Source organism: Semicossyphus pulcher, unplaced genomic scaffold (assembly GCF_022749685.1).
Source record: "Semicossyphus pulcher isolate SPU_LCO1_2020_fin unplaced genomic scaffold, fSemPul1.0.p SCAF_2, whole genome shotgun sequence".
Classification (NCBI taxonomy): Eukaryota; Metazoa; Chordata; class Actinopteri; order Labriformes; family Labridae; genus Semicossyphus; species Semicossyphus pulcher.
In genome coordinates, this window is record NW_027211693.1 from 16811116 (window position 1) to 16835449 (window position 24334).

The following is a 24334-nucleotide window of genomic DNA, read 5'->3' on the forward strand; positions in this document are numbered from 1 at the left end:
AAATTGTATTTATTTTCTAAAATCAAGTCTTACTTGCCTCTAGCGCAGTAACCTTTGTAACCCTTCCTTTCTGCAAAAAAAATACATGTAAAAATACAGATTTCAACTAATTTTTAAAGTAAAAAGTCCTCAACAACTAGATTTACGTAAGGCTTTTGTTAAAGAATCAGAATCAGTTATGTGCCAAATTTCCCATTTACATTACTCTCAGTGTACAGATACACTAATTGTTATACTACACTTAAAACAAGGACAAGTTAGACAAGGTAACAGCAATACTTAAACACTAAAAACTAAAACTACTGTGTACAGGCCTATGAAAACAATATATATTAAAAAGTATATTAAATATATAAAAAAAAGTGTTAAAATATATTATTTAAAAACACAAATAACTAGATGATTAAGGTATTAGTTTGTCATCTGTGCTCTATAGAATAAATGCGTTGAGTAGTAGTACCGCCTCATCATACAGCACATCACAATTTACCATAAAGTCAGTTTGACCATAACGTTGTTGCTAAAGTTTTGAACCTTTAAAGTCCACTCACTCCTCTCCATGCACCACAGCTTAAACATTTTTCTGTCCCTGTCGCTCTTAAAGTCCCTCCTCCACTGTATAGGGCTCGAGGCCTGTGATCCCTATGATCGCTGAACACACACAGGCCTGGAATCACTGTGATGTCATCAGGATACCATGAGGCTGAAACAATAACCGTCTCCACGACAACGTAACCCAACTGGTTCCGGAAGTAGAAATCCCATTCATATCCCCCGTAGACCATGTGACGTTACTCCTATAAAAAAGCATACAATGAACTCCACGTATTAGATCATAAGTCCAACACAGGTTGGGGACTAAAAATTATACTGAAAACATTTTATAACCTGCAGTTTCAGTTCACTTTTTAGGAAGAAAAGAATGACACGGGAAAAAAACTCTTCCCTGTGTGAGAGAGAGAGACACTAAAACCCTGACCTTAAATCATAAAGCAGCAGAAATGTTCATACTTAAACATAACTGTGACATATTCTCCATAATCACAACCTACATCTCTGACTTCCAACCTGCCCATAGTGTCACAGATTGCTGTCATTCCCATAATGATTGCATAGATAGTGATAGATAAGAAGCTCTCTCAGTGGGAGGCGATGGGCCTTGGCTCTCCAGCCACTGGTCACTCCCTGATTACTGTCGACAAGGTGCTCAGACCACTCGTCCCCCGCTGGGAGAACAAATGACTCCAGGAGTCAGAGCCACATAAGCTACTGTAGGTGGGAACCCCTGCAGGTACAGCTAGTCTCACCTGATCAGGTCGGGATCAGTATCGTGTCACTGGTAGCATGATATCTAAAGAGGAGAATTGTTTATCACTTATATTGATACCAGTTTTAGCCTCCCTGCACTGGTTTCCTGTTACTTTCAAAATACTTACTCATGACTTACAAGGCTTTACTTTACCGAGCACACAAGTACATTTTAACTCCTTACTGAGATCTGCTCGTTTAGGCCTGCTGGCTGTTCCAGAGTCCAGATTGAAGACAAAACGTGACTACAGCACTGGAACATCTCAGTTAGTATTTGATCTGCAGACACGGTTTCTGCTCTTGAATCTCGTCTAAAAATACAGTTTTAACAGACCTGTCTTTTTATCCTGACAACTACTGTCACTTGTTCCTGTAATCCACCTCTATCAGGCAACCACACGATTTTAAGTTAATTTAATAGGTTTTCTTTTTTAACTTATAATTTATTTTAAGATTTCATTCTTTTAAATCTATATTTGTTGGGTTTTTTGCTGTCTATGTAAAGCAAGTTGCACTCCTTGCTTAAATAATGCTTAGAAATTACTGTAATATTTTCATTAATACAAGATAAGATAATCTTTTATTGATCCCCAGGGGGGAAATTCGGGACAGTGGTAATCTTGAAGATCTCGCTTTCGTTCTCTTTGGCATCACCTACGGTAGCTGCAGGAGCACACTTCCCAGATATCCAGACAGTGTCGCATGTGTGACGTCCACGGTTGGCTCCTGTTGTAACTCTTCATTTTCCTCGGTGACGGTCGCTTTCCTTTTTAGACTGTTTGCCTTCATCTGAGCGTCAAATTTGCTTCTTTTTCTTTGGATTTTCACTTATTTTTAAAGTTGTATCTGTAGCCATCCATCTTTTCTTTGTTTGTTCAGCCATATTAGATTACTGTTTACTCGCAACACTTGCAGAGACTGGAAAAGCAGCCGCTTAGCTCTGCCTACCCTCTCTGGCAGACCAACCACTGCTGGCTGGTGGAAAACGTGTCACTAACTGGGCGCCGCTTGTGATTTTTTCTGCGAAAGTCCCCACAGACATCCAGTCTGTAATACTGCAAATGCAAAGGCTTTCATCAGTGGGCCACAGGCTCAATCACCATTGTGTTACCTCATTCAGCGATAGATAGTGACTTAACACACAAATGAAAATCTTTGAGGTTATCACTTTAAGCTATGGAACAGTCTCACCGTCATATTCGATCTGCTGACAATTTCTGCATTGAGATCCTGTCTTAACACATATTTTTACAGTCTTTTTATCCTGACAACTACGGCCACATGTTTCTTTAACCTGTTTGTATTTTACTCTGTGTTTCTCTGTATCCGTACAATGGACAAACTGAAGAAAATACCTTGATGCTCCCGATGCAACAATAAGAAACAACACAGACTAAGGCCTGAACAAGTAAATCAAAAAACCTGTCCCTGTTATTTTGTCTTGTAAAAGTTATCAGAACTATGGTTGAACTGCACAGAGCCGTGTGGAGCTGTGTGGAGTTGTGAATGCTAACATGGCTCAATCTATATGCCCCAGAGAAAAAACAATCCATGCTAATCTGCCGCCACAGACAGGAGTCCAGTTAGGCCAATCAGGAGGGGAATCATCTGGAGTGGAGAAGCCCAGATCAGGGCCCTGATTGCAGCAGGGTGATTTACAGCCTGAGAACAATGATGGCTGCCCGGGTCAGCGCTGATGGAGGGGCTCTGACTGCACCAGCACAGCTCACCTGACATTACTGCACTGATGTGCATACATGCATGAGCACACGCGCAGACACACACACACACACAGTCACCTAAACACTCACATGATGTGTTAGTCACAAAGTTTCAGGCATCGACCTCGTCAGGTTTACTCTGTGACCTGAACTCGCCCCCCAGGCTTGCATTTGACCCTCGGTGTTTCACTAACAACACACAAACCAAAACAACTCAGCAAGCCACTTCCTATGAAGTCAGCACAGATAAAACGGGAAGCTGCCTTTGCCCTGCAGCAGCGTATGTAAATACGACGGGAAAAGCTGAGGTTTGCATGAATGAGAGAAGGAGGGAGTTCAGATGTTAAGTGTGCTTATGAGGGGAGTGGGAGAAAGAAGCAGGGAGGAGGAGGAGGAGAGAAGGAGGACGGCTGGGGTGGAAGGGGGGTCACCATTAAGAGTTTCTTTAGAGCATCCCCTTTGATCTGACCGGTCATCATTTTGGGAAAGAGGAAGGACCAGAGGAAGGGACGAAAAGGTCTCTTCAAAGTGACCCTGTGGCCTCTGTGGAGGCATCAGCACCTGGGTGGTGCGTCAGCTCATTATGGGTGAAAACTAATATGTTTAATGCTATCAATGAGGGAATCTGGAGGGTCACATGTGAAGAATATCCACTTCATTTAAAATTTTTGTAAACTAATTTTAATTAACAATATAATCAAAAAGTAACAACAAAGCTGACAAATTCCACCCGTTAGATTAACCTCTCTAATCCATTACCTCACACTCTGCCATCAGATGCTACTGACATGGAATAAAAGATGATAATTAACCCCATTGAAAAATATATTGAGTCGGGTAAAATGAGGAAATAATAAAATAAACAAATTTAAAAGACTTTTCAAAACGACTTACTTTTTTAAAGTTTTGGATCCAGCTCTCTTTTGGAATAAAATGTGTTGGTTGGTTTCTCAGCACAAAATGTCTTTCATTTCATAAGCCTCACACAAAGATATGGGCGCTACACTTATTGCTTTAAATGGAGATTTAAAGATGATTTTTTAAATGCCAATCAAACAATGTGATTGTCGTTAAAAGTACCCAGATCCCACAGCAATAACTTTCCTGTTTAAGTTTCCTGTGTCGATCTGCTCCTACTTGCATGTGCAGGAGATATATGTCGGTATTAAGAAGGAGTTAATTCAGGGTTTGTCTCGTGTGTTTCAAAGTGGCCGCACTGTTGCCCCAGGTCCTGTGTGGGAGTTGAGAGGCTGGCTCTGTGCGTGCGATACTACACAGGCGAGACCGCTCTCAGCTTCTAGAATAGGCAGGTGAGTACATGCACCCCCACGACGCGTACACTTACACACAAACAGGGAAACAGAGTCACAGGTGGTTTAGTGATAAAAGTCGGTTTAACAGAAGGTTTCTGTATTTGATTATATTCTATTATATGTATTTGAATATGTATTCGATTTTCCCGGGAAAATTTCCCAAGAAATGTTTTCTGTTGATGTTGTGAGAAATGCCCGGAGTGCTTTGTAAACATCTGACAGTGATACATGAGGCTAATAGGACATCCCTGACTGATGACAGGGATTGGAAACCATGGCGACTGTTGGCAAATACATCCTGTTTCAGACCTCAGGGCGGTGACTCATCACACCAAAACCAACCTAATAGTTTGAGGGTTGAGTTGTCCTAGGTTCTCTTCTTTCACACCGCTGGGAATCGAACGTACTGTACAACTCAGAGCTGGGTGGGGTGAGGGTGAGAAGGCAGAGGGGGAGGTAAGAGAAGATTTTTAGGGTGCCCAGAGTTTTGGGGGCTGAGTGGGTCTATTTAGCCCCCAGCAGATTGCCCCCCCCTCTCCTCTCCTTCCCTCCTCCTCCTCATCCTCCTCCAACCCTCTCCTCCCCCTGGCTTTGTGTGCCCCTGAGCCCACTCCTCCCCCTTTTGTCACCCGGGCATTCCGCTTTGGTTAGCACACACAATGGGCGCTCAGTGCTCACCCTCCTGACACTGCATTCTGCCTGTGCACCAGGGAGTGGGCACGGGGAGGGGGGAGGGAATGGGGGTCCAGGGGGGGAGGGTTAAAGGATGACAGCAACTCGCCCCATGTGACCAAAATGCCATCAAGTATCAACACCCCAATTCCCTCCCCCCTTTTTATTTTCTCAAAGACCATCGTCTAACTTCAGCCGTCCATACAGATGGGCAGTAAAACTCGTGCCAGCGGGCCGGCTTGGCAAAACAAAACGTCGAGTTTGCTCGCCAAACAAACGAACAGGTGTCTCTTATGGCTGACTGGCGATGTGGAGCCCTGCCTTCCTCCAGCGTCTGTGCGCCCGGCTACATGTGTGTTCCCTTCATCTCTCTGCGGCCGGGCACACATCCTACACGGAATTTTAAGACCTGGCCTCAGAGCATTTCTGTCTGAAAATTAATCCCCTACAACAACGACGGTAAGAGAGAAATTGGCATAATTACAAGTCCGGGTCTTACTGCTTTGACATGTTTATCAAATATTTGGAACTCGTCCTGGCCTCCAGCAGTTTTGCCCCGCTGCTATAATGGCAGAGTTTGACATATCATGGCCTTTTATTATTTTGTAAATAGCGACACATGTAATAAACAGATGATGCCACATCTTTAAAAGTAAGCCTCCCGTACACACATACACAAAACGTACATGAACAGTTCAGATCCGCTCAGATATGACTCTTAATGCACACCTCAACAGATACTGCAGTACACCACGATCAGGTGTCACAGGTGCAGAAAGTTGAGGCTAAAGTTGCAGAACATGTAACTACACCCTGAAATTGAATTCCTATTTAAGGCTAGCAACCAGCGGAGGGCAAGAGGATGACTGGGTGTGTATATGTGTGTGTGGCAGCGGCTCAGAGGCTGGTGGTGGGGGGTTAGTTTGAGTTTCAAAGACCCTGCTTGTTCGCCCATATTTCACACCACGGTGACATCTTAAAGCCTAGACAGGCCTGGTTGCTTCGCCCTCTCTTTCACTTTCTGAGAAAAAAGGGGAATTGGGATGTGAGGGAGGGGGCACTGAAATATATGCAAATGGTCCCCCAGAGGGGATACGAATTTTATGGGTTTAGAATTTAGTTCAGCCAACCTGAATAATCAAATGTGGGAACAAAAAAAAAAAAAACGAGCCCCCCCACTAGAACTCCACCACCACAACTACCGTACCTCTGCTTCAACCCCCCACCTCAGGCCTCATCTCTGCTCCCTCCTGCCAGGTCCGCACATAAGAGGAGCTCAGTACGTCCAAACTCTTATTAGGATCTCCTTACGGGGCAAGGGGAAGGGAAGATAAATGAGGCGGGGGAGGAGGAAGAGGAGGAGGAGGAGGGGTCTGAGGGAAGGAGGAGAGGGGCTGGTGTACCTGATCAGGCAGAACTGCCGGCTCCTGATTACGACACCATTTTCTCAGCAGGCCTCCCAGCCTCATCCTGCTTCTGTGAATATGGAGCACAGGGCCAGCCAATCCCCTCAGCGCTCCTTCTCATCTAATGGCAGAATTAAGACCGTTTAGAGTGATTTCCTCTGCCTTCATGCCCGCACTCTGAAAGAGCTGAATCTTTTTCCCTTTGCGCCGATTTACAATGTGGGGGGTCTGGCATGCAGCGGGTGAGAGAAAAGTTCTACATGACTGAACATAACATTACAACAGGTGGGGAATTGAGCAGAGAGTCTGCAGAACATGGCTGAGAACTATTTTCCCTCACCTATGTATATATACACATATATATGTTCTAGTTACATTGAATAACAGCATTTCAGTTTGGTAGTAAAGCTTTAATCTTGTAGCTCACATACCTTCATGTAATAATAACAGCCAGTGCTCTGCCTGGTGTCTGGATATCTCTATCTCAGCGTGTTTCTTTCTGGACACCTAAAGCAGGCAGAGATACACATACAAAGTTTAGTTTAGTTGATTTGACAGGGGCCGTGCACAACACAACTGTTGATGGTCCCTGCATGATGTCACAATGCCAGTTACATGTTTTTTCAAGTTACTGTAAAGGGTCATGGTTTCACAACCTTCCACATGTATGTGCATGAGAAACATTAGTTAAATACACAATAACACGCCATGTCCATTTAGTTTGAAATGTACCAATGAGCTACATATTAAATGTCATAAAAAAGCCCAAGTCTTTTGTCAATGTCGGTAATGTTTGTCTGACTGTAAACTTTATTTGAGGAGTTTAAGGTTGAATGAAGTGTTTGCTTAGTTCTGACTAAAACATGAAAAACATCCTCCAAACATGACTGAGGACATGAAGCAAAGGTTCTAACTGAGGGTTGAGGGTGAACACATTTAAAACAGTATCCACCTACAGTTTGCATTCTGGGATTGAAGAAGAACTTAGATCTTTTATTTAAAGTTATAATCTCAGCTCTCTCTCTTTGGCGGCACCTATGGCGATAAACGGTAATTACGGTCGCTTTCCTTTTTAAACTGTTTGTCTTCATCTTTTTTTCTTTTTCTGTGGATTTTCACTTATTTTTGAAGTTGTATCTGTAGTCATCGATCTTTCCTTTGTTTGTTCAGCCGTAGTAGATTACTGTTTACTCGCAACATTTGCAGAGACCGGAAAAGCCGCCGCTTAGCTCCGCCTACCCTCTCTGGCAGACCAACCACTGCTGGCTGATGGAAAACGTGTCACTAACTGGGCTGGTCTTTCATCAGTGGGCCATACGCTCAATCGCCATTGTGTTACCTCATTTGTCGATAGATAGTGACTTAAAATGTTAAAGAATTTGTGTGTTGATTTAATAAGTAATAGGATTATTGTTACTTATTGTCTCAGATTTGGTGGCTGAACTTATGACTTCTTAAAAGTAATAAACAACTGTTTCTCTCAGCTCATAAAAACTCGCTCTTTTGGAGATGGTTTTCTTACAGAACCATTTTCCATACATGTAATCCCTATGTGGAAGTGAAGCATGCCAAAGGTTACAGCTGATCATGCGTCAGATCAAACTGATTCATCATGACACTAACCCATGCAGGGGTGTAATTCTGGCAGCAAATCTGCTTAAACTCACTCCTTCTGTGTCAAACGGCATTACATCGAGCCCATCACTCCGCTGTATGGCATAGCACCATATCAAACAGACACAGTTTGAACCTGTTGCTTTTGTGCTCCCCGTGCCTAATGATTCCCCCACTTTGCCTCCAACCTCCAGTAGACAAATCCTTCAGCTTTATTGCCCAGACTCAAGGGCTGCAGGTGCACAGGCCACAAAAGGGAGAGAGGAGGGGGAGGTGGAGGGGCAGAGGAGGGGATGGGAAAGAGAATGGTCAGTTGGGAGATAAGAGAGGAAGGAAAAAGAGCCCCCCCCACCCACCCTGGTTTAACCTCTACACCCACCCATCCTACCCCTCACCCCTGACTGCCTCCACCCTGGCCGTGTCCCTTCCCTGCTACACCTCTCCGTTTTGCTCGGCTGCCCCTGCCACACGTGACGGGAGTGCAAACTGCGAGTGGTGCCGCCTGGCGCTACCAGGCCTTCCTGTGTGTGTGGCAGGGGGACAGGGGGCAGGCGTGGCAGAGCGGCCATGTGGCGGGAGAGGCCCTTTTCTTCTGAACCAGCAGAGGAGCAGTAATGATTGTGAGCTACAGCTGTGCCCACTGAGGCTTGCCTTACCTTGCCCTGCAGTGGCCCCTCAGCCTCATCGCTCCGTGCTGCCCTCTGATTCAGAACTCTGCTGCAGTCTGTGGACTCTTAGGGTTGTAGGGTGTTTTTCTCCACTGAAACCAATGTGGGATTCCTAAAGAGAGATACAACAAGGTTTCTTTGAAGGCTTCGTGGGATAGTAACACTTTGGAAGTCAACATTATGGAAAGCTTTATCTGTTTAGAAACCTGACAAGTTAATGCTGCTATGTCTCACTCCAAAACACTGATGTGCTCTGATGTGCAAGATGAGAGAAGCTATTTTTTGTTTTGACATTAGGGCCATAACTAATGGATTACTTTGATTTTTTTACATTCAAATCTAAGTTACAAACTCTGTTATTCTCCTGCCTTTGATTGATTTTTTCCCCCTGCTGCACTTTTATTACCTTTAGAACAGAACTTTATTAAACCCCCCAAAAAATCTAGTGCCAGGTTGCTGCAAAGTTACAATAAACGAAAAATACAAAGTAACACAAATATAAGTGACATATACAATATAAAGTGTACTAAGAGACGTGACTAATAGAATTACAATAGTTCAAGAAGATGTTTACAAAATAAAGCTTGGGAAAAAGTAATGGTGGCAGTTACATCACTATGAGATAAACACATAATTGTACATGATAATTCTGAAAAGTTATATTGCACATGATAGTAAGTTAAGTAATATGATCATAGTTCTAATAAATAAGTGGTGGTGTTGCACATAATAATGCACTCTATAAGCCCCTGATATTGAGGGAGATATTGCACATGATATTAGAGGATGTATTATATTATACCTTGTTGGAATTGCAGCTTCTAGAAAGTTTTACTGCACTTCAATCTGCACTGTAACTGCATTTTATCTCACTTGTTTACAATGAATTGTATTATTTATTAAGATAAGATAGAACTTTATTAATCCCGAAGGAAATTATAGTGCCTGACAGCTCCAAACTACAGAACAAAGTTTAGAGAAATAGAAACAACTCAAATATAAGTGAAAATATAAAGTGTATGGGTTAATGCAAAAGAGACAGTCATCTAAAATAAGTCGGGAGGAAGTAATGGTGGCAATTGACAGTAGTATTGACAGTTATTACATAGTAAGAGCTTCTAATGCACAAGATTATTAATTATTAAGAAAAAGATTATATTGCTCCTGATACTGCACATGGTACTGATAAATAGGCACAAGTATTGCACATGATTATGCATTCTATACATACACATGAATACAAGCAGAAATGTGGCCTGAAGAGTATTATTGCACATGGTGAACATAATATAGCCTGATATTGAAAGTATTATTGCACATGGCGAACATAATGTAGCCTGATATTGAAAGTACTATTGCACATGGTGAACATAATATATACTGATATTGAAAGTGTTATTGCACATGGTGAACATAATGTAGCCTGATATTGAAAGTATTATTGCACATGGTGAACATAATGTAGCCTGATATTGAAAGTATTATTGCACATGGCGAACATAATATAACCTGATATTGAAAGTATTATTGCACATGGTGAACATAATATATACTGATATTGAAAGTGTTATTGCACATGGTGAACATAATGTAGCCTGATATTGAAAGTATTATTGCACATGGTGAACATAATATAACCTGATATTGAAAGTGTTATTGCACATGGTGAACATAATGTAGCCTGATATTGAAAGTATTATTGCACATGGTGAACATAATATAACCTGATATTGAAAGTATTATTGCACATGGCGAACATAATATAACCTGATATTGAAAGTATTATTGCACATGGTGAACATAATATGACCTGATATTGAAAGTGTTATTGCACATGGCGAACATAATATAACCTGATATTGAAAGTATTATTGCACATGGTGAACATAATATGACCTGATATTGAAAGTGTTATTGCACATGGCGAACATAATATAACCTGATATTGAAAGTATTATTGCACATGGTGAACATAATATAACCTGATATTGAAAGTATTATTGCACATGGTGAACATAATATAACCTGATATTGAAAGTATTATTGCACATGGTGAACATAATATGACCTGATATTGAAAGTGTTATTGCACATGGTGAACATAATATAACCTGATATTGAAAGTATTAGTGCACATAATGAACATAATATAGCCTGATATTGAAAGTGTTATGGCACATAATATCAGAAGTTTTTCAAAAGCTGTAGCTTCTGCCTACACCCTTTCAGTTTATTACTAAGAATTTTGATGGTGCTTTTATTTTCTGTCTTTACATTTTATTTTGTCTGTTGAAAATGAACCGAAATAAATTGAATTGAAAAGTTGCACATGGTGATAAAAAGTCCCTTTATGCTCAAAAAAGTGCTTTTATTGTGCTTTTCTTTAATGCTCTTTGTTTTTAAATGCTTCTCATTGACATTTCTTTGTCTATAGAGCACTTTGAATGGCATTGTGCTGTAGATGTGCGATATAAGTAAAGCTGCCTTGCCTAAAATACAGAGAGAACTTTCACAATTCACAAAACCTCTGCAAATCTTCCCATTGTAAAGGAAGAAAACAGTCATTGTTGATCAAAATACAATTGCCAATTAGTTTTCTGTAATCAGACAAATTAATTGAGTCACTATTTATTTCAGCTCTGTTTGAAACGCTCCGTGGTTGAGGAAGTTGACTGTTGTTATAGTCAATACACTGTGCCCTCGGTGAAGGCAAAAGGGAAACGTATATTGTTTTACTTGTACATTGTTTCTTTAACCACATCTAGAGAGGGACAATAAACAACTGGAACTGACCCGGGGCAATGAGAGCGATAAGAGGAGAATTAAAATAAAGTATGTGTTTAGCAGCCTTTCAAATCTGAAATCAGTTCAGTGGGGTGACACACTGAACATTTACTGGTTTATTTATAAATGTATTAACCATACCATGTGCGTATCTGTAGTGTAAATCTTGTACCTGTTATTAAGAGGGTGTTTAAATCCTCATGGGGTGTGTCATCCTTTTGACGAGACACAAAAACAGATGTCATTCATTAAGTCACTATTTGTTCTTTCTGTAATTACTGCTGTCACTTAGCAGGTGTAACAATGTGTTGGCCTTCTATTTAATATATACCTTATTCTACAGTTACATCATTTACATTTGAGTCTATTTGTAAAAGAATCATTCAGTAAGGTTCATTTTTTTGTGCTTATTGGGCTGAAAATGTCATTCAGAAGGACTGGGCTCAACATCAGAATTATAATGAATGAACCAACCTCATCAGGACAGAGTTTGATGAATGGTTGGGTTTGTTTGTGGTTTAAATGACTCAGGTGAAGGAAAGTCCTGAACGGGACACACCGTGTGAGTCACAGGTTGTGAACAAATACCTGGAAACGGAAATAATTTCAAACTCTAAAAAAGGCAGAGTCCATGTTTTCACCGCCATCCTTCCACCTGTGGACAAATCCGCCATATGAGTTCCCTTGCCTATACGCACGCTAATATGGTAGCATAATACTCCGGCTCACCCTCTGTCACACATACGTCTATAAACACACAAACCCGCCTATGTTACTGGAGCTGGCGTGCTGGGAACACACCCTCGGGGACAGGAATAACAGGCCACTCCAGCGCATGAGGACATCTGAGACACAGTGGCACCACACAAGCATGATGACTCTTTAACGCGTCCTTATCTCCATCCCTAATCCTCGGCCGCTTCTCCGTCAGCTACTGTTTACACCAAGCACAAGTCAAGAGCAGAAGCAGAAAATGGACTTTTCTTAATTCTGAGTGACTAAAGTCCACTAGAAAGCCATTGAGGAAGGCCTCTAGTGTGGAGGGAGCCTCATATTGAATACGGATTGAAATTTACATGACAACTTAGGAAAAATGCTTTTTTATTACTCATTCATCCCCTAAATCACTTGGCTCCCCCGCTCCTTTCCTCTGCCGGAGCTATTAAATCACCATCTTGACCCTGCGACCTGGGGCCGCAGCCATAAAGAGCCCCCTGTGGGTCAGAGGCCTGATTGTAACATTTGAATATGAAATGGACTTGGTCGGGCCTGGAAACAGCCCCATGCGCTGAGACACAGGCTGACCCCCAGGAGAGAGGCCTGCTTCAGCGGCCCCCGGGGCCCCGAGGCTCCCTCTTCTTCTCTCAGCGAGGATTTACTTGGACTTGAGAAGCAGTGAGAGGCAGAGAGAGAGAGAGAGGGCTGAAGTCGGGGGTGTAGGGGTGAGGGTGGGGAGGGAAGCGGGGTAGGGGTTGAGAGAGAGTGAGGGAGAGGAGAAAGAGAGAGGGCAGACATTTGAATAAGACAAGAAGCGATTGGTGTTTGCATGACAAAGGAGCCCGCCATCTCCCCTGATTGGTGTCACAGTGCGGCACTAAAGCCATGCAGCCCCCCCGGGGTGGGGTGATGTGAGGAGCACAGGCATGTTTATGCATCCAAGGTGTGACATTAGGGGGGGAGAGAGGGGGCCCGTCGTCAAGTTTCGGGTTAAGAAGTTTGTGCGCATATTCCTGAAAGGAGAAGAAGTTTGCATTATTCCGACTTTAAACTTATAAAGTTCAGCATGTTACTTTCACTCACTTTAAAGACTGTTTGTAACTTCAGGAACTTTTACAATCAGCTTTTGATGCTTGATTTTAAGAAGCTTTAGTGGATTAATCCAGTTTATTTCAATTGAGGTCTTATGCCACAGTTTCAGGCCTTCACCTCTCTGCAGAGAGGTTGCTAAGATCATAAAACATAGTGACATTATTGGGTATATTGTTATGTGCAGCAGGGGAAGACAGAGAAGGATTCAGGCATTCAGACAGGCTGTAAACAAGCTGTCAGTTTACCTAGATTTATGTGGATAACTTCGAATCAAAAGTGAAAGCACAACTTGTCATTGATCAAAACAACTACTCGCACTGTGCACATTAAAGTTGAAGCAGTAGTTCAGTCGGTAAACTTTGATGGACAGTTTCATTTATCTGTTCTTTCCGAAAAAGTTTCAGTATTCTCGGGATTTATCTTTTTTTTGTTGTTGTTTTATTTCTATATCTTGTCGGTTCCAGCGCCGCACGAGTGGCAGCCTGTTGCAGTAGCTCCCTGCTCACTGACGAGCTTTTCCTTTTATTTTTGTAACTTAAATCTTCTTTTTTATTCTTTGGATTTATTCTTTAGTTACCTATTTTTATATGCCCTTTATTGTAATGTTGCACTAACCACTTTGCTGCGGTAACACTGTAAATTTCCCCGTTGTGGGACGAATAAAGGATTATCTAATCTCCATGTTTCCTGATTTCAGCACTAATCACCTTTTCCCTAACAGATAAAAATGGCCACATCTATGGGAATAAGCTGCAAAACAATAGCATCCTCTTTTAAAACTGGTTGCTCTAGATTTACTTGAGCCTTAGAGCCAAACTCAAGGGCCAAAAGTCTGCATCATGCTCGAGCTTCAGTCTCCATCTCGTCTCAGAGTAAATACTGGTATGCTGCCCTGCTCCCTACCTGATCTGCTAAGCCTTGTAATTATTCAACTGAGGTGTGAAGACCATCACCCTCACTGTCCCCCTGCTGGGCTGTCAGTCCAGTCGTCAGCTTCTGCAGGTGAACCTCGGGCATCGTCCATCTCCCTCCTGCACCCCCTCCTCCTTAAACATCTGACGGGAACAATGACGATACGAGAGCAGAGAGGATCATATGAGGAGGAAAATCCATGGGGCTATGAAGGGGATTTCACAGCTCAATAACTTTGCACAATTTGTTTACAATCCCCATTATTACCGGCCCCTTGGGAGGAGGCGTATGCATAAACACTGATGCAGTTTAGATATCGCAGATTAGCGAGGAGTAGCTGACGCTCCTGAAAGTGCAAGAAAAAGTACCACAGGGGGTCGCTGAGAGGAGGGATGAGGATGAAGGAAGCGCGAGTGAGAGTTAGCGAGGTCACACGCAATCTCTCACACACACACACACACACTTTAACACCCCCTGCAGACAAAGCCTCCACAGGCTCATCTGGGCAGAGCTGCTGGCCCTCGGGGACACACCTCCAAGAGAGATGGCCTGACTAACTCTCCATGGCAACTAATCAATAAGTGACAGAGTCAGTCAGGACTGACCCGGAGCTGAGGGTGTCCGACCTCCCCCCATGTTCCCAGGGTTACACTCCCATAAACCACACACACACACAGACGGGATACACTAAAAATCAAAGTGCCTCTAAAATGAGCGGCCCCCCTGGGAAAAGATATCTTTGCTGAGAAGCAACACACCTTTTTTTTTAAATAGCGTATTTGTGCTTATTTGTGTTAATGCAGGAGGGAGGGAGGGGGGCTCACGTGTGCGCAGGTTACCGGATGAACACAGCTCCTGACAATAGCGATATGATCAGAGGGTTTCCACCATTGTGTGTCTGTCAATCTGTGTTCCCTCTCACTGTCCTCCGCATACACTAATCAATATCTGTGCCCTACATGAGAAGCCTAATCTTCCCCCTTAAGTCCTCGCCCCCCTCCTCCTCCCCTAACTCCGCATTGTCTTGCAGCAGTCCCATACTCACTCCACTCTCTGTCCCAAGGCGTAGTACATACATCCGCACTCATACACTTGGCCCCATTTTTTTTTTCTTTTTAGGGTCTTCCAAGACGGGTCAAGAAGTGGGGTCAGAACTCCGGTTTGTGGAATTAAAAGCAACGCTGCATGCTCCAGTGTCCATAGACAAAGTGATGAGCGCTACAGAAAGGGACCATCTGCAGCACACTCACTTTTACACACTGCTCGGCGCCGGAGCTTTCCTTAACACACATTAGAAGCAACCGTTTGTATGTAATTGCCCTTACAGGTTATTCAGGAAGAGGCCTCTTAATCCAGTTTCAATCTTGTGTGTGAGTGTGTGTGTATGTGTGTGTGTGGTTTTACTCATCCTCCTCTAACCACAATTACAAGCGAAAACAAGTTCAAGTAAACCTCAGTAGCGCTTAGCCGAACAAAAACACCCAAAAGGATCCCGGGCAGAGAAACTCTGTTAACACACAAACCCAGAGGAGAATCCTCCCATTTCAGCTGTTCGTGTGATTTGTGTTTGTTTTGTTTGGGACAAAAGAGGCGGTAATCCTGTCTCATATTTGACACGTCTCATATTCACACACACCTGCTGGGGCAAAGTAAACAGAGTGTCAGAGGCAGACACCTTAATGGATGACCCTGGCATTAGAGAGCTAAGTCAGGGTAAAGCCTGAAGCAGGCATGTTGACATGATATGTAAAAGAGACATGCCCATTCCGGATATGAGTGATGAGGAGACAGCACAGCTAACTCCTGTGTGTGTACAGAGTATACAGTCTGTACACAGGTCGCACAACATCATGGCCTCAGCGCTTGCTAATGTCTCCTCTGCACCGGTTTCATGTTTTCACAGATTTTTGCCTGATTTAGGATTTAATAAAAAGGTTTCTTGGACATACTTCAGCCCTGCTTTCTTCCTACTTACTTTTATACTAGTTCTGTTATAACTGTTCTGCACCAAAATCACCAAAACAAATTCCTTGCATGTGTAAATCTGCTTGGCGATAAACCCCGATTCTGATCCTGACTTCTTTCTGTAACAGAGATCTCCTGCAGCAGACCAAAGCTAAATCTTTAGCTAACGCAGGGAAGTAGTGGACCAAAGTACAAATACTTCATGGCTGTATTCAGTTCAGGTTCAGTTTTTAGGTATCAACTTTTAACCTTCATCCCTCATATCTTAACATAAATATCTACACTTTCTACTAGGGATGCACGATATTGGATTTTTTGCCGATATTTTCCAACTCTTTTTGCCGATTTCGATACCATATATTAGTCACGTTTTTTTCCACCTAATTGCAGACAACATCAAGTCTCCCCTGTTGTGGAATTGATATCATGCCTACTCTTATGGTAGTGGCCAAAAACCGTCATACCGCTTGCATATCTTGCACCCTTCTTCACGCTTGACGGAAGAGGCGCGGTGCAGGTAGTGCATGCGCACACTCGCGCCGAGTTAATGTCGTAGCGTTACGTCAAACTTTTTTAGGGAATCATCGAGCATTTAGGCAGAATTAAAACGTTGTTTATAGACAGAAAATATCGGCAAAAGAATGACACATCGGCAGATGTGTCATTTTCAAGCCATACTCTGCAGATACCGATAACGTGCCGGTAATATCGTGCATCCCTACTTCCTACTCATCACATTGGGAAAATAGGCTTGTCGCTTAAGTTTTCCAAACATCAAGATTTCCAAGACTAATTTATGACTAATATGAGCGAAAGACGTAAAGAGACAAAAACAATGAAAGAGACAAGAGAGGGAAACCTGACCACGGTGAATCGCGTGTCCCATACACAGACGCTACCTCCTCGATGCACCGGGCCCCGGTTCGACTCACTTCCATGGCCTTTGCAGCGTCCCATCCCCACTATCTCTTCCCCCGTTTTCAACACTGTCCTCTCTCTATCAAAAAAGGCATAAAAGGCCAAAAAAATAAAGTCTACACATGACATGAGTTTCAGTCAGCTTTGTACTGAAACAGCCAGTAGAGAGTTTTACGTCTGTGCTTGTTCACTTCTGTAAAGAGGTTTAATCAGTATGTCAACTTTTACAAGAGTATCTGTTCTGCTCCAGTAAAAATGTGTGAACTTTTGCCACCTCTTCCTATGAGACATCATTTGTTCACACAACATACTTCTTAAAGTTCTTCTTAAAGGGCACCCTCTGTCACCCTATAGCAGCTCGGGCGCCTGAGAGTCTCTAAGGCCTTAATTCAACCAATTTACCTTCCACCGACACAAACACGAGGAACTTGCTACTGGGCGGATGCAGTCTGTTGAGTGGCGGAGCGCTGCCTTTGAAGCACTTCCCACTCAGCATTCTTTGCGGTTGTGTAAGGCATCACCATCCAACCACAGCTATCATTAATGAGACATTTGCATCACGCAACAAGCCTGTCGCCGCTCGCATACGTTCAGGAGAGCAGAGGAGAATCGGGGATGTACTTAAAAGCGGAGAGGCATTAAAAAAATGGTCAAATGTGATGTTGTAGTGTCTGTGGTGAGTGGGTGAGTGAAAGGAGAGGGGATTGAGAGGACGATGCAGTGGAGAGGGATGGCTCTCAGTGGGTCAGCCCAGAAGCCCTGACCCCAGGAGGATTTGATGCCATTTTCCCACGCAGGGAGCCGACCTGAGAGGAGCTCGTTAACAACATCTGCCCCAGTTCAGGGAGATTAACCCCCACCCCCAACCCCCGCACCTCTACACACACACATGCACACCGCTCTGCTGTCAATCTCGCTACCTCACACGAGTCCCTCTGCTCTGGACAGGCCTGCCCAAGCCGGACAGGCCACTCCAGGTCCCCCCCCCTTCAGGCCCGCCTCAGAGGGCCTCCTGGAGATCCCAGCCACAGCAGATCAATACAGTCTGCCTCCGTCATAGGTGCAGTCCCTGCACTCATGCACTCATTCATCCGTTTGCACTCAAACTATGCAGTTGGGTTGATGTCTGATCTGCACATCAGAGGAGGCTCCAGATTTGAGTCTGAGATTACATGAAGTGTTGAGAGTAGAATCAGGTGTGTCCTCTGGCAGGAAGTCGCCCAGCCAGTCGAGCAGGAGAGTTAGTGATGTCACCAACGTCAAGCTGTCAACCAGATTTGTGTAATGAGTTTTCCATTCATCACGCTGACGTAAAAGGAGACTCCAAAAAAAGAAACACTCCTGGTTTTTACCACCTCGTTCTCATGAGCTCCCGCAAGACATGCGACTGGCAGGGCATGTTCTGACATAATATGACAAGAGGAACATGTAGAAAAACAGGAGGGGGCGTTAAGCCGGCGCCTCGCAGCATGCATGCATGTATAGGTGTGCACACGGAGGCAGAATCCACTGGGAATCCGCTGAATCCATGTTCCACAGGGCTATAATTAGGTTAGTTTTTGGAGAGGGGGTTAAACAAACAGGGGCTGTGAGGTCATAGGCAGATGGAAGTGGGATATGCCTGCACTTGCTGAGTGGGCACAGAGCTCCACATGACAGCAGAGAGAGAGGGAGAGAGAGATAGAGAGAGAGAGGCCCTCGGGGTGCTCAGCAGGGGGAGAGCGAGGGGGGATGGGAGTGGGGGGGGAGAGGCCGAGTCGGATGGCCTCACTGCCAGAACATTCAAACACAATCAGCGGCCGTGCACGGCTCGGACACACACCTTTCCACAAACGAGGCATGACAGTTCTGTGCCCAGCGATCACACAGAGGAGTGAGCTTCAGTTAAACTGTTAGACTGATCTCATTAGACTGACTTTAACATTAGATGCTAAACTTTATACTCAACTTAACTATCTGTATAAACGTATCACTTATACTTCAGCTCTTATTTGTCTGCATGTGGCTGTTTTTATGTTGCTTTATGTACAAACTATTTGGGCTTAACAAAGCGGTTTAAATTGATTGATAAATTGATTGGTTTAAAGTCCCCCTACAACCTGAAAGTAAGAGTATTTGCACAGGTGAGGTTGCATCATCGTCAGTGTGATAAAGGAGTGAAAAGCATCAGTCGGCCCGGCCCAAAGCAAACCCTCTGACACAGAGGAGCAGGAAGAGAAAAGCTGCTTAATTAGAAAAAAATGAGTTGGAAAGTGTGATTAGGTGACGGGTGGCTGCTGGCACGCTAGAATGACTTAAGACCCTGTCAGTGAATGCAGGGAGGTCTGGATAATCTTTCCCTCCACAAAGGTGCGTGGGGCTAATCCAGGCCGCTGTGCTGAGCCGTGGATCAGGTCCTGCAGGGAGTGTGGGAAGGCCAGCGGGACCGCCACTGCCTCGGCCCTCTTGGTGGCCACAGCTTATGTGCACTGCCGCTCCATTCACACACACACCTCTGCAACATTAGAGGGTCAGCCACAGTGTGTGTGTGTGTGTGCTGAGGGAGTTTAAGATGTGATGCAATTGTTAAAATTAAATCCACAGTTAGATAAAAGATGCTCGAGTTATCAGTGAATTTTAAGCGAACACACTCGCCTCAGCGCTGAGCGACCTTAAACATTATCGAGATGTAAATGAGAGCAGAAGTTTCTCTGTGCAGAAAGACTGAATGAGGAAATTCCCTTTTACTTCATGCTCAAATATGTAATTTAAATTTATTATTTATAGTCAGTCGTTACATTATTTTCTTTGGCAAACATTAAGTCACAAATGATATACACTTTGGCACTGAGAAAGTCAATCAACAAATGTTTAATGCAAGTTTCAGACAGCTTCTACTGTAAGATATAATAAATACTTTAGAGTTTACACCGCTTTAAAATGAGAAGTGACATTTCTTTCTTTGATTTAGTCTTATTTAATTCTAAAATGTGTTTTTAAAAAGTAGAAATGTTTCTAACTGAACTTATTAAATATGGAAAGCACAGTCAAACTGCAGGAGGGAAAACAGCGATGACAACCTGTAGAATTAAATCTTGTAAATACTGAAATAAGAGAGTGAACTTAAGGAAGGAAAGATTTCCAATCTTGTTGAGGAAAAGACAAATACAAGTTTCTTTTCACCGCTTAAAAAAAATATTCAAAAAGTGGAAAAATAATTTTCTAATCCCAAAGATAATAAGCCTGAAATGTTTTTTGTGAGATTAAAGACCAGAAGATAAAGGATGTTAAATGACGCTCTTAAATTTAAAGTATTTTTTAATACTAGGAAAGCTAAATATTATTCTTTCATTTCTGTTGAAGGCTTGTAAAGACATAGGAAGACTACATCATTATAGCACCTTCTCTGTTCAATTTAATCTGATGATTTGAAGCATGTCAGATTATCGCTGTGACAACGCCAGATTGAAGACACATCATCACCTAAACTCATCACTTCTCAGTGCCCATGCTCCCCTGGGATTCAAACTGCACTCCACAGATTTGTTTTTAAACAAACACACAGATATTTCCAGGCCTCCTGTTATATCACACAGAAAAGACAGAAGAGTCAAAAAATCATGTTTCGTACAAATTTATTCAGCATTTAAGAATAGAGGATGGTCTTAAAATATGTAGAAACGTCAGTTTAAATAAACCTTTTCGTTCAGGAGAATGAGTAAACATGACACTGTCAGAACCATCACAGAAAATAACATTTTACAAAAAACAAAAAAACATTGTTCACGGGACAAAAACATCGGGTTCACAAGCTAAAAAGAAAAAAAAATCTTACTATAAATAAAACTTGCGTTTGCGACCCGCACAGTCTTAACATTTCATTGTAACCTATATGTCATGAGGAAGAGGAAGAGGAGGAGAAAACAAGGAGACTACAAAAATTTGGACACAGTCGAGACAACTGACATTCTACAAATTAAGTGTAAACATTTATGAAGCAACTTTTCCATCCAGCTTTTCTGAAATACACAGCCTCTCTGAACGAGGCCACATGCCTTTTCATAGAGAGAAAATATGGCATTCATTAAAATATAGAAGTCCAATTCTTCTACACACGTTGATTGCTTTATACTCGTGATAAAACGCCTCTTTACTCTGATGGGCTCAACGCTCACTCTCGTCCATTTCTAATTCATTTCAAAACGGACAACTCAGGATTAAACTGTTTCTGAACAAAACAAAACTGTTGAACGTTGTTTCTATAGCAACCAAAAAGTTCAAGTATCCGAAGTACTTTTTTTTTTAAAGTTTTAAAAGTCTGTTGCGCCTCTCAGATGTGGGTGAGAGGTAGCGTGCCGTTGACGCCCGTCCCTGCGCTCTGGTAGTGCGGGTGGACGCTGTGTAACCGGCTGCTCTGCAGGGAGGAGTGCTCCGCGCTGTCCCCGCCGGGCGGCAGGTACATGCTTATCATATCCCTCAGGTCCCCCAAACACGCCCGCTGAGAGTGGGACGTGATGGCCGGCGGCGGGGAGCTGGGCTCGGTCTTGCACACGGACGCCATGGAGCTGAGTCCCATGGCGCTGGGGGTCTGCTGCGTGTACGCCGGAGACATGCTGTACGTGGAGGCCGCGTTCATGTAGGTCTGCGCCGAGGACATCATGGGGTACTGCAGCCCCGCCATCTCGTACCGGTGCATCTGCTGGATCTGCGGGCTGTTCATGCTGTGATGCTGCGGGTACGCCAACTGGTCCTGCATGAGGGAGTACGCGCTGTTCGTCCAGCCGTTCATGTGCGCGTAACCGTCCATCCGCTGCCCCACAGACACCGAGTTGTTGACGGCGTTGGCTCCAGGTGCCAGCAGCCCCCCTGGCAAAGAATACTTGTCTTTCTTGAGCAGGGTCTTGGTCTTCCTGCGGGGACGGTATTTATAATCCGGATGCTCCTTCATGTGCATGGCGCGCAGACGCTTGGCCTCGTCGATGAACGGTCTCTTCTCAGCGTCGGTCAGAAGTTTCCAGTCCGCACCGAGCCGCTTGCTGATCTCAGAGTTGTGCATTTTGGGGTTTTCTTGCGCCATCTTCCTCCGCTGCCCCCTGGACCACACCATGAAGGCGTTCATCGGCCGCTTCACGCGCTCCTGGTCGCTGGCACTGTTGTTCTTTGAGCCCGGCGCTGAGCCCGAGTTGGACTGCGGGAGCGGGGTCTTGATCTCGGTTTCCATCATGTTATACATTCTTTCAGTGTTCACTCACAGGCACATATAAAAAAAAAAGTTCACAAAGCAGCGCCAGAAGTCAAAGAGGTAGAGATACTGACCAGTCTCATACGAAGGTGGGAAAAAAGTTGTGCCCAAAGAGGCAACAGTGTGGGCAGGTGCTTCTGGTTTGTCTCCGCTGAAGCAGCTCTGTCCTCTAGGCTCCCAAACAGAAGTCTGAAACTTTCGGCAAGCTCATCTGTTAATAGGCCTGGTGGCCGGACCATGTGATGTGGATTGACAGCATGACAATGAGGAGCAGACGACCAATCAGTGCGCAGCTCCGTGGAGCCAACCGGAGCGCACAGCGCGGTGTTTTGGTGAGAGGAGGAGGGAGAGCTCAAGTTTTAAAACAGCAACCTGAGCGCAAAATGTTCGAGATTTATAAAGTGTTTATAATGTGAGAATGAGGCGGACAAACAGCTGATTTATTACCGATATTCAGTGGATGTTGCCAGGTCGCATTTAAATTATTCTTGGAAGAAATGACGCGCACAAAGATGTTAGAAATTCTTTTATCAACTTTTTCCTACATTTTAGACTCCACAAACTTGAAGGAGCCAAACGTGCAAACAAAGTTTTAAATAAGCATGTTAGACTGCATGTTTCGTGTTTCTGCTGCAGGGAAACAAACGTCTTAAAGGATTAAAGTCAATAAATTAATTACAGAGGCGAGTCCCGACGTGAAATGAGAGCAAATGGTTCAAGAAAAAAGTGGAATATTGGAATAAAATGTGCCCTTGGCAGAGAGAAGATCCTTTCATCTGTACGTGCTGTCAAACGGCCTTTTATTGAATCACTACTAGCCTGCATAAAATACGTGTTAGTTTTATTGATTTTAGAGCTGTCAAAACTTTCTTTAAATCAAACACTGAAACAAATAAATTAAAAAAAAAAGAGAGAGAGAGAGAGAGAGAGAGAGAGAGAGAGAGGTGGCCTTCAACATTTAGAAGATTTCTGAACGAGCAGCAAGTTTGGCAGTTTCTCTCGGCGTATTTAATCTTCTGCAACCAATCTAAAGCCTGATATTATTCAGTTAACTTCACGTGTAATTTATCTCCTCTGGATGAATATTAACATGAGATGAAATAAGACAGAATGAGGCTGATGTTAAACTAACAGAACATTTGTTATCCTGATTTTTTAAATCAATTAATATGCATTAGAAGAAACTTTTCTCATTTCATTATCTTATAAAATAACGGCTCAGCCTAAAAACAGACACCAATACTCTGGTGAAATGTAATTACTGGCAGTTTTCTGCTGCTTTCTGCAGAGAGGTTCAGGTTCCCACAATGCAAAACTTTAATGCATCAACGACCTCTTGTGGAGGGACAGGACATCTCTTTACTCCCGGAGGAACAGACGAGTTTGGGACTCTCGCCGCTCCTTTCGGGTCACGTCAGAGACGCTTCTCTCCCGGGCTGCAGACTCGTTTCTCTCGGAGGTGTTAATGGTTATTAAAATGATCGCCTTCGTTTGCATGTGTGTCCTTACAAACGAGCTGAAACTCGGTCAGAGCTCGGCGGGGCAAAAACTCACACCTGCTAATGATTCGCGAGCGGATCGCCCATCGAAAGGCACCATTAACACCTCAGTATTTACGTGAGCTCCGCGGGGGTCATTCTGCTCGCGCGTTTTAAAGTGTCTCACCTCCTGGAGCGTCAAAATGTGACGTGCAGCCACTGCGGGCCGCGCGTCCACCTGAGGGACTTTTATTTTGTAATTTTTATTATCACTTTTTTAAGAGAAATATTTTAATGCAAAAGACTATTTATGCTAATTTGATTTAAAAAAAAATCTGATCTGCTTCTATTAATTATTAAATAAACATCATTTTTTTATTGCCAAGCATGAATAAAAGTTTGTTTTCAAAATAAAATGTCAAAATTTAACGCTTTTTTAATAAAAATGCGCATTAAAATAAGAGTCTTTTATTTATTTTGCAGACATTTCTCATAAAGTAAACTAAGAAAGTGAAAACAGACTATAATAAATAATATGTTTATTA

The 24334-nt window shown here is 43.3% G+C and overlaps 1 protein-coding gene across 1 annotated transcript; it reads right to left on the minus strand.

The window, feature by feature from the left end:
• Positions 1–20687: 20687 nt before the first annotated feature.
• Positions 20688–22534, minus strand: sox3 (SRY-box transcription factor 3). The gene has a single exon (XM_069669651.1). It carries the CDS (start codon positions 22300–22302, stop codon positions 21400–21402), a length of 903 nt encoding a protein of 300 aa, XP_069525752.1. The 5' UTR covers positions 22303–22534; the 3' UTR covers positions 20688–21399.
• Positions 22535–24334: the final 1800 nt, after the last annotated feature.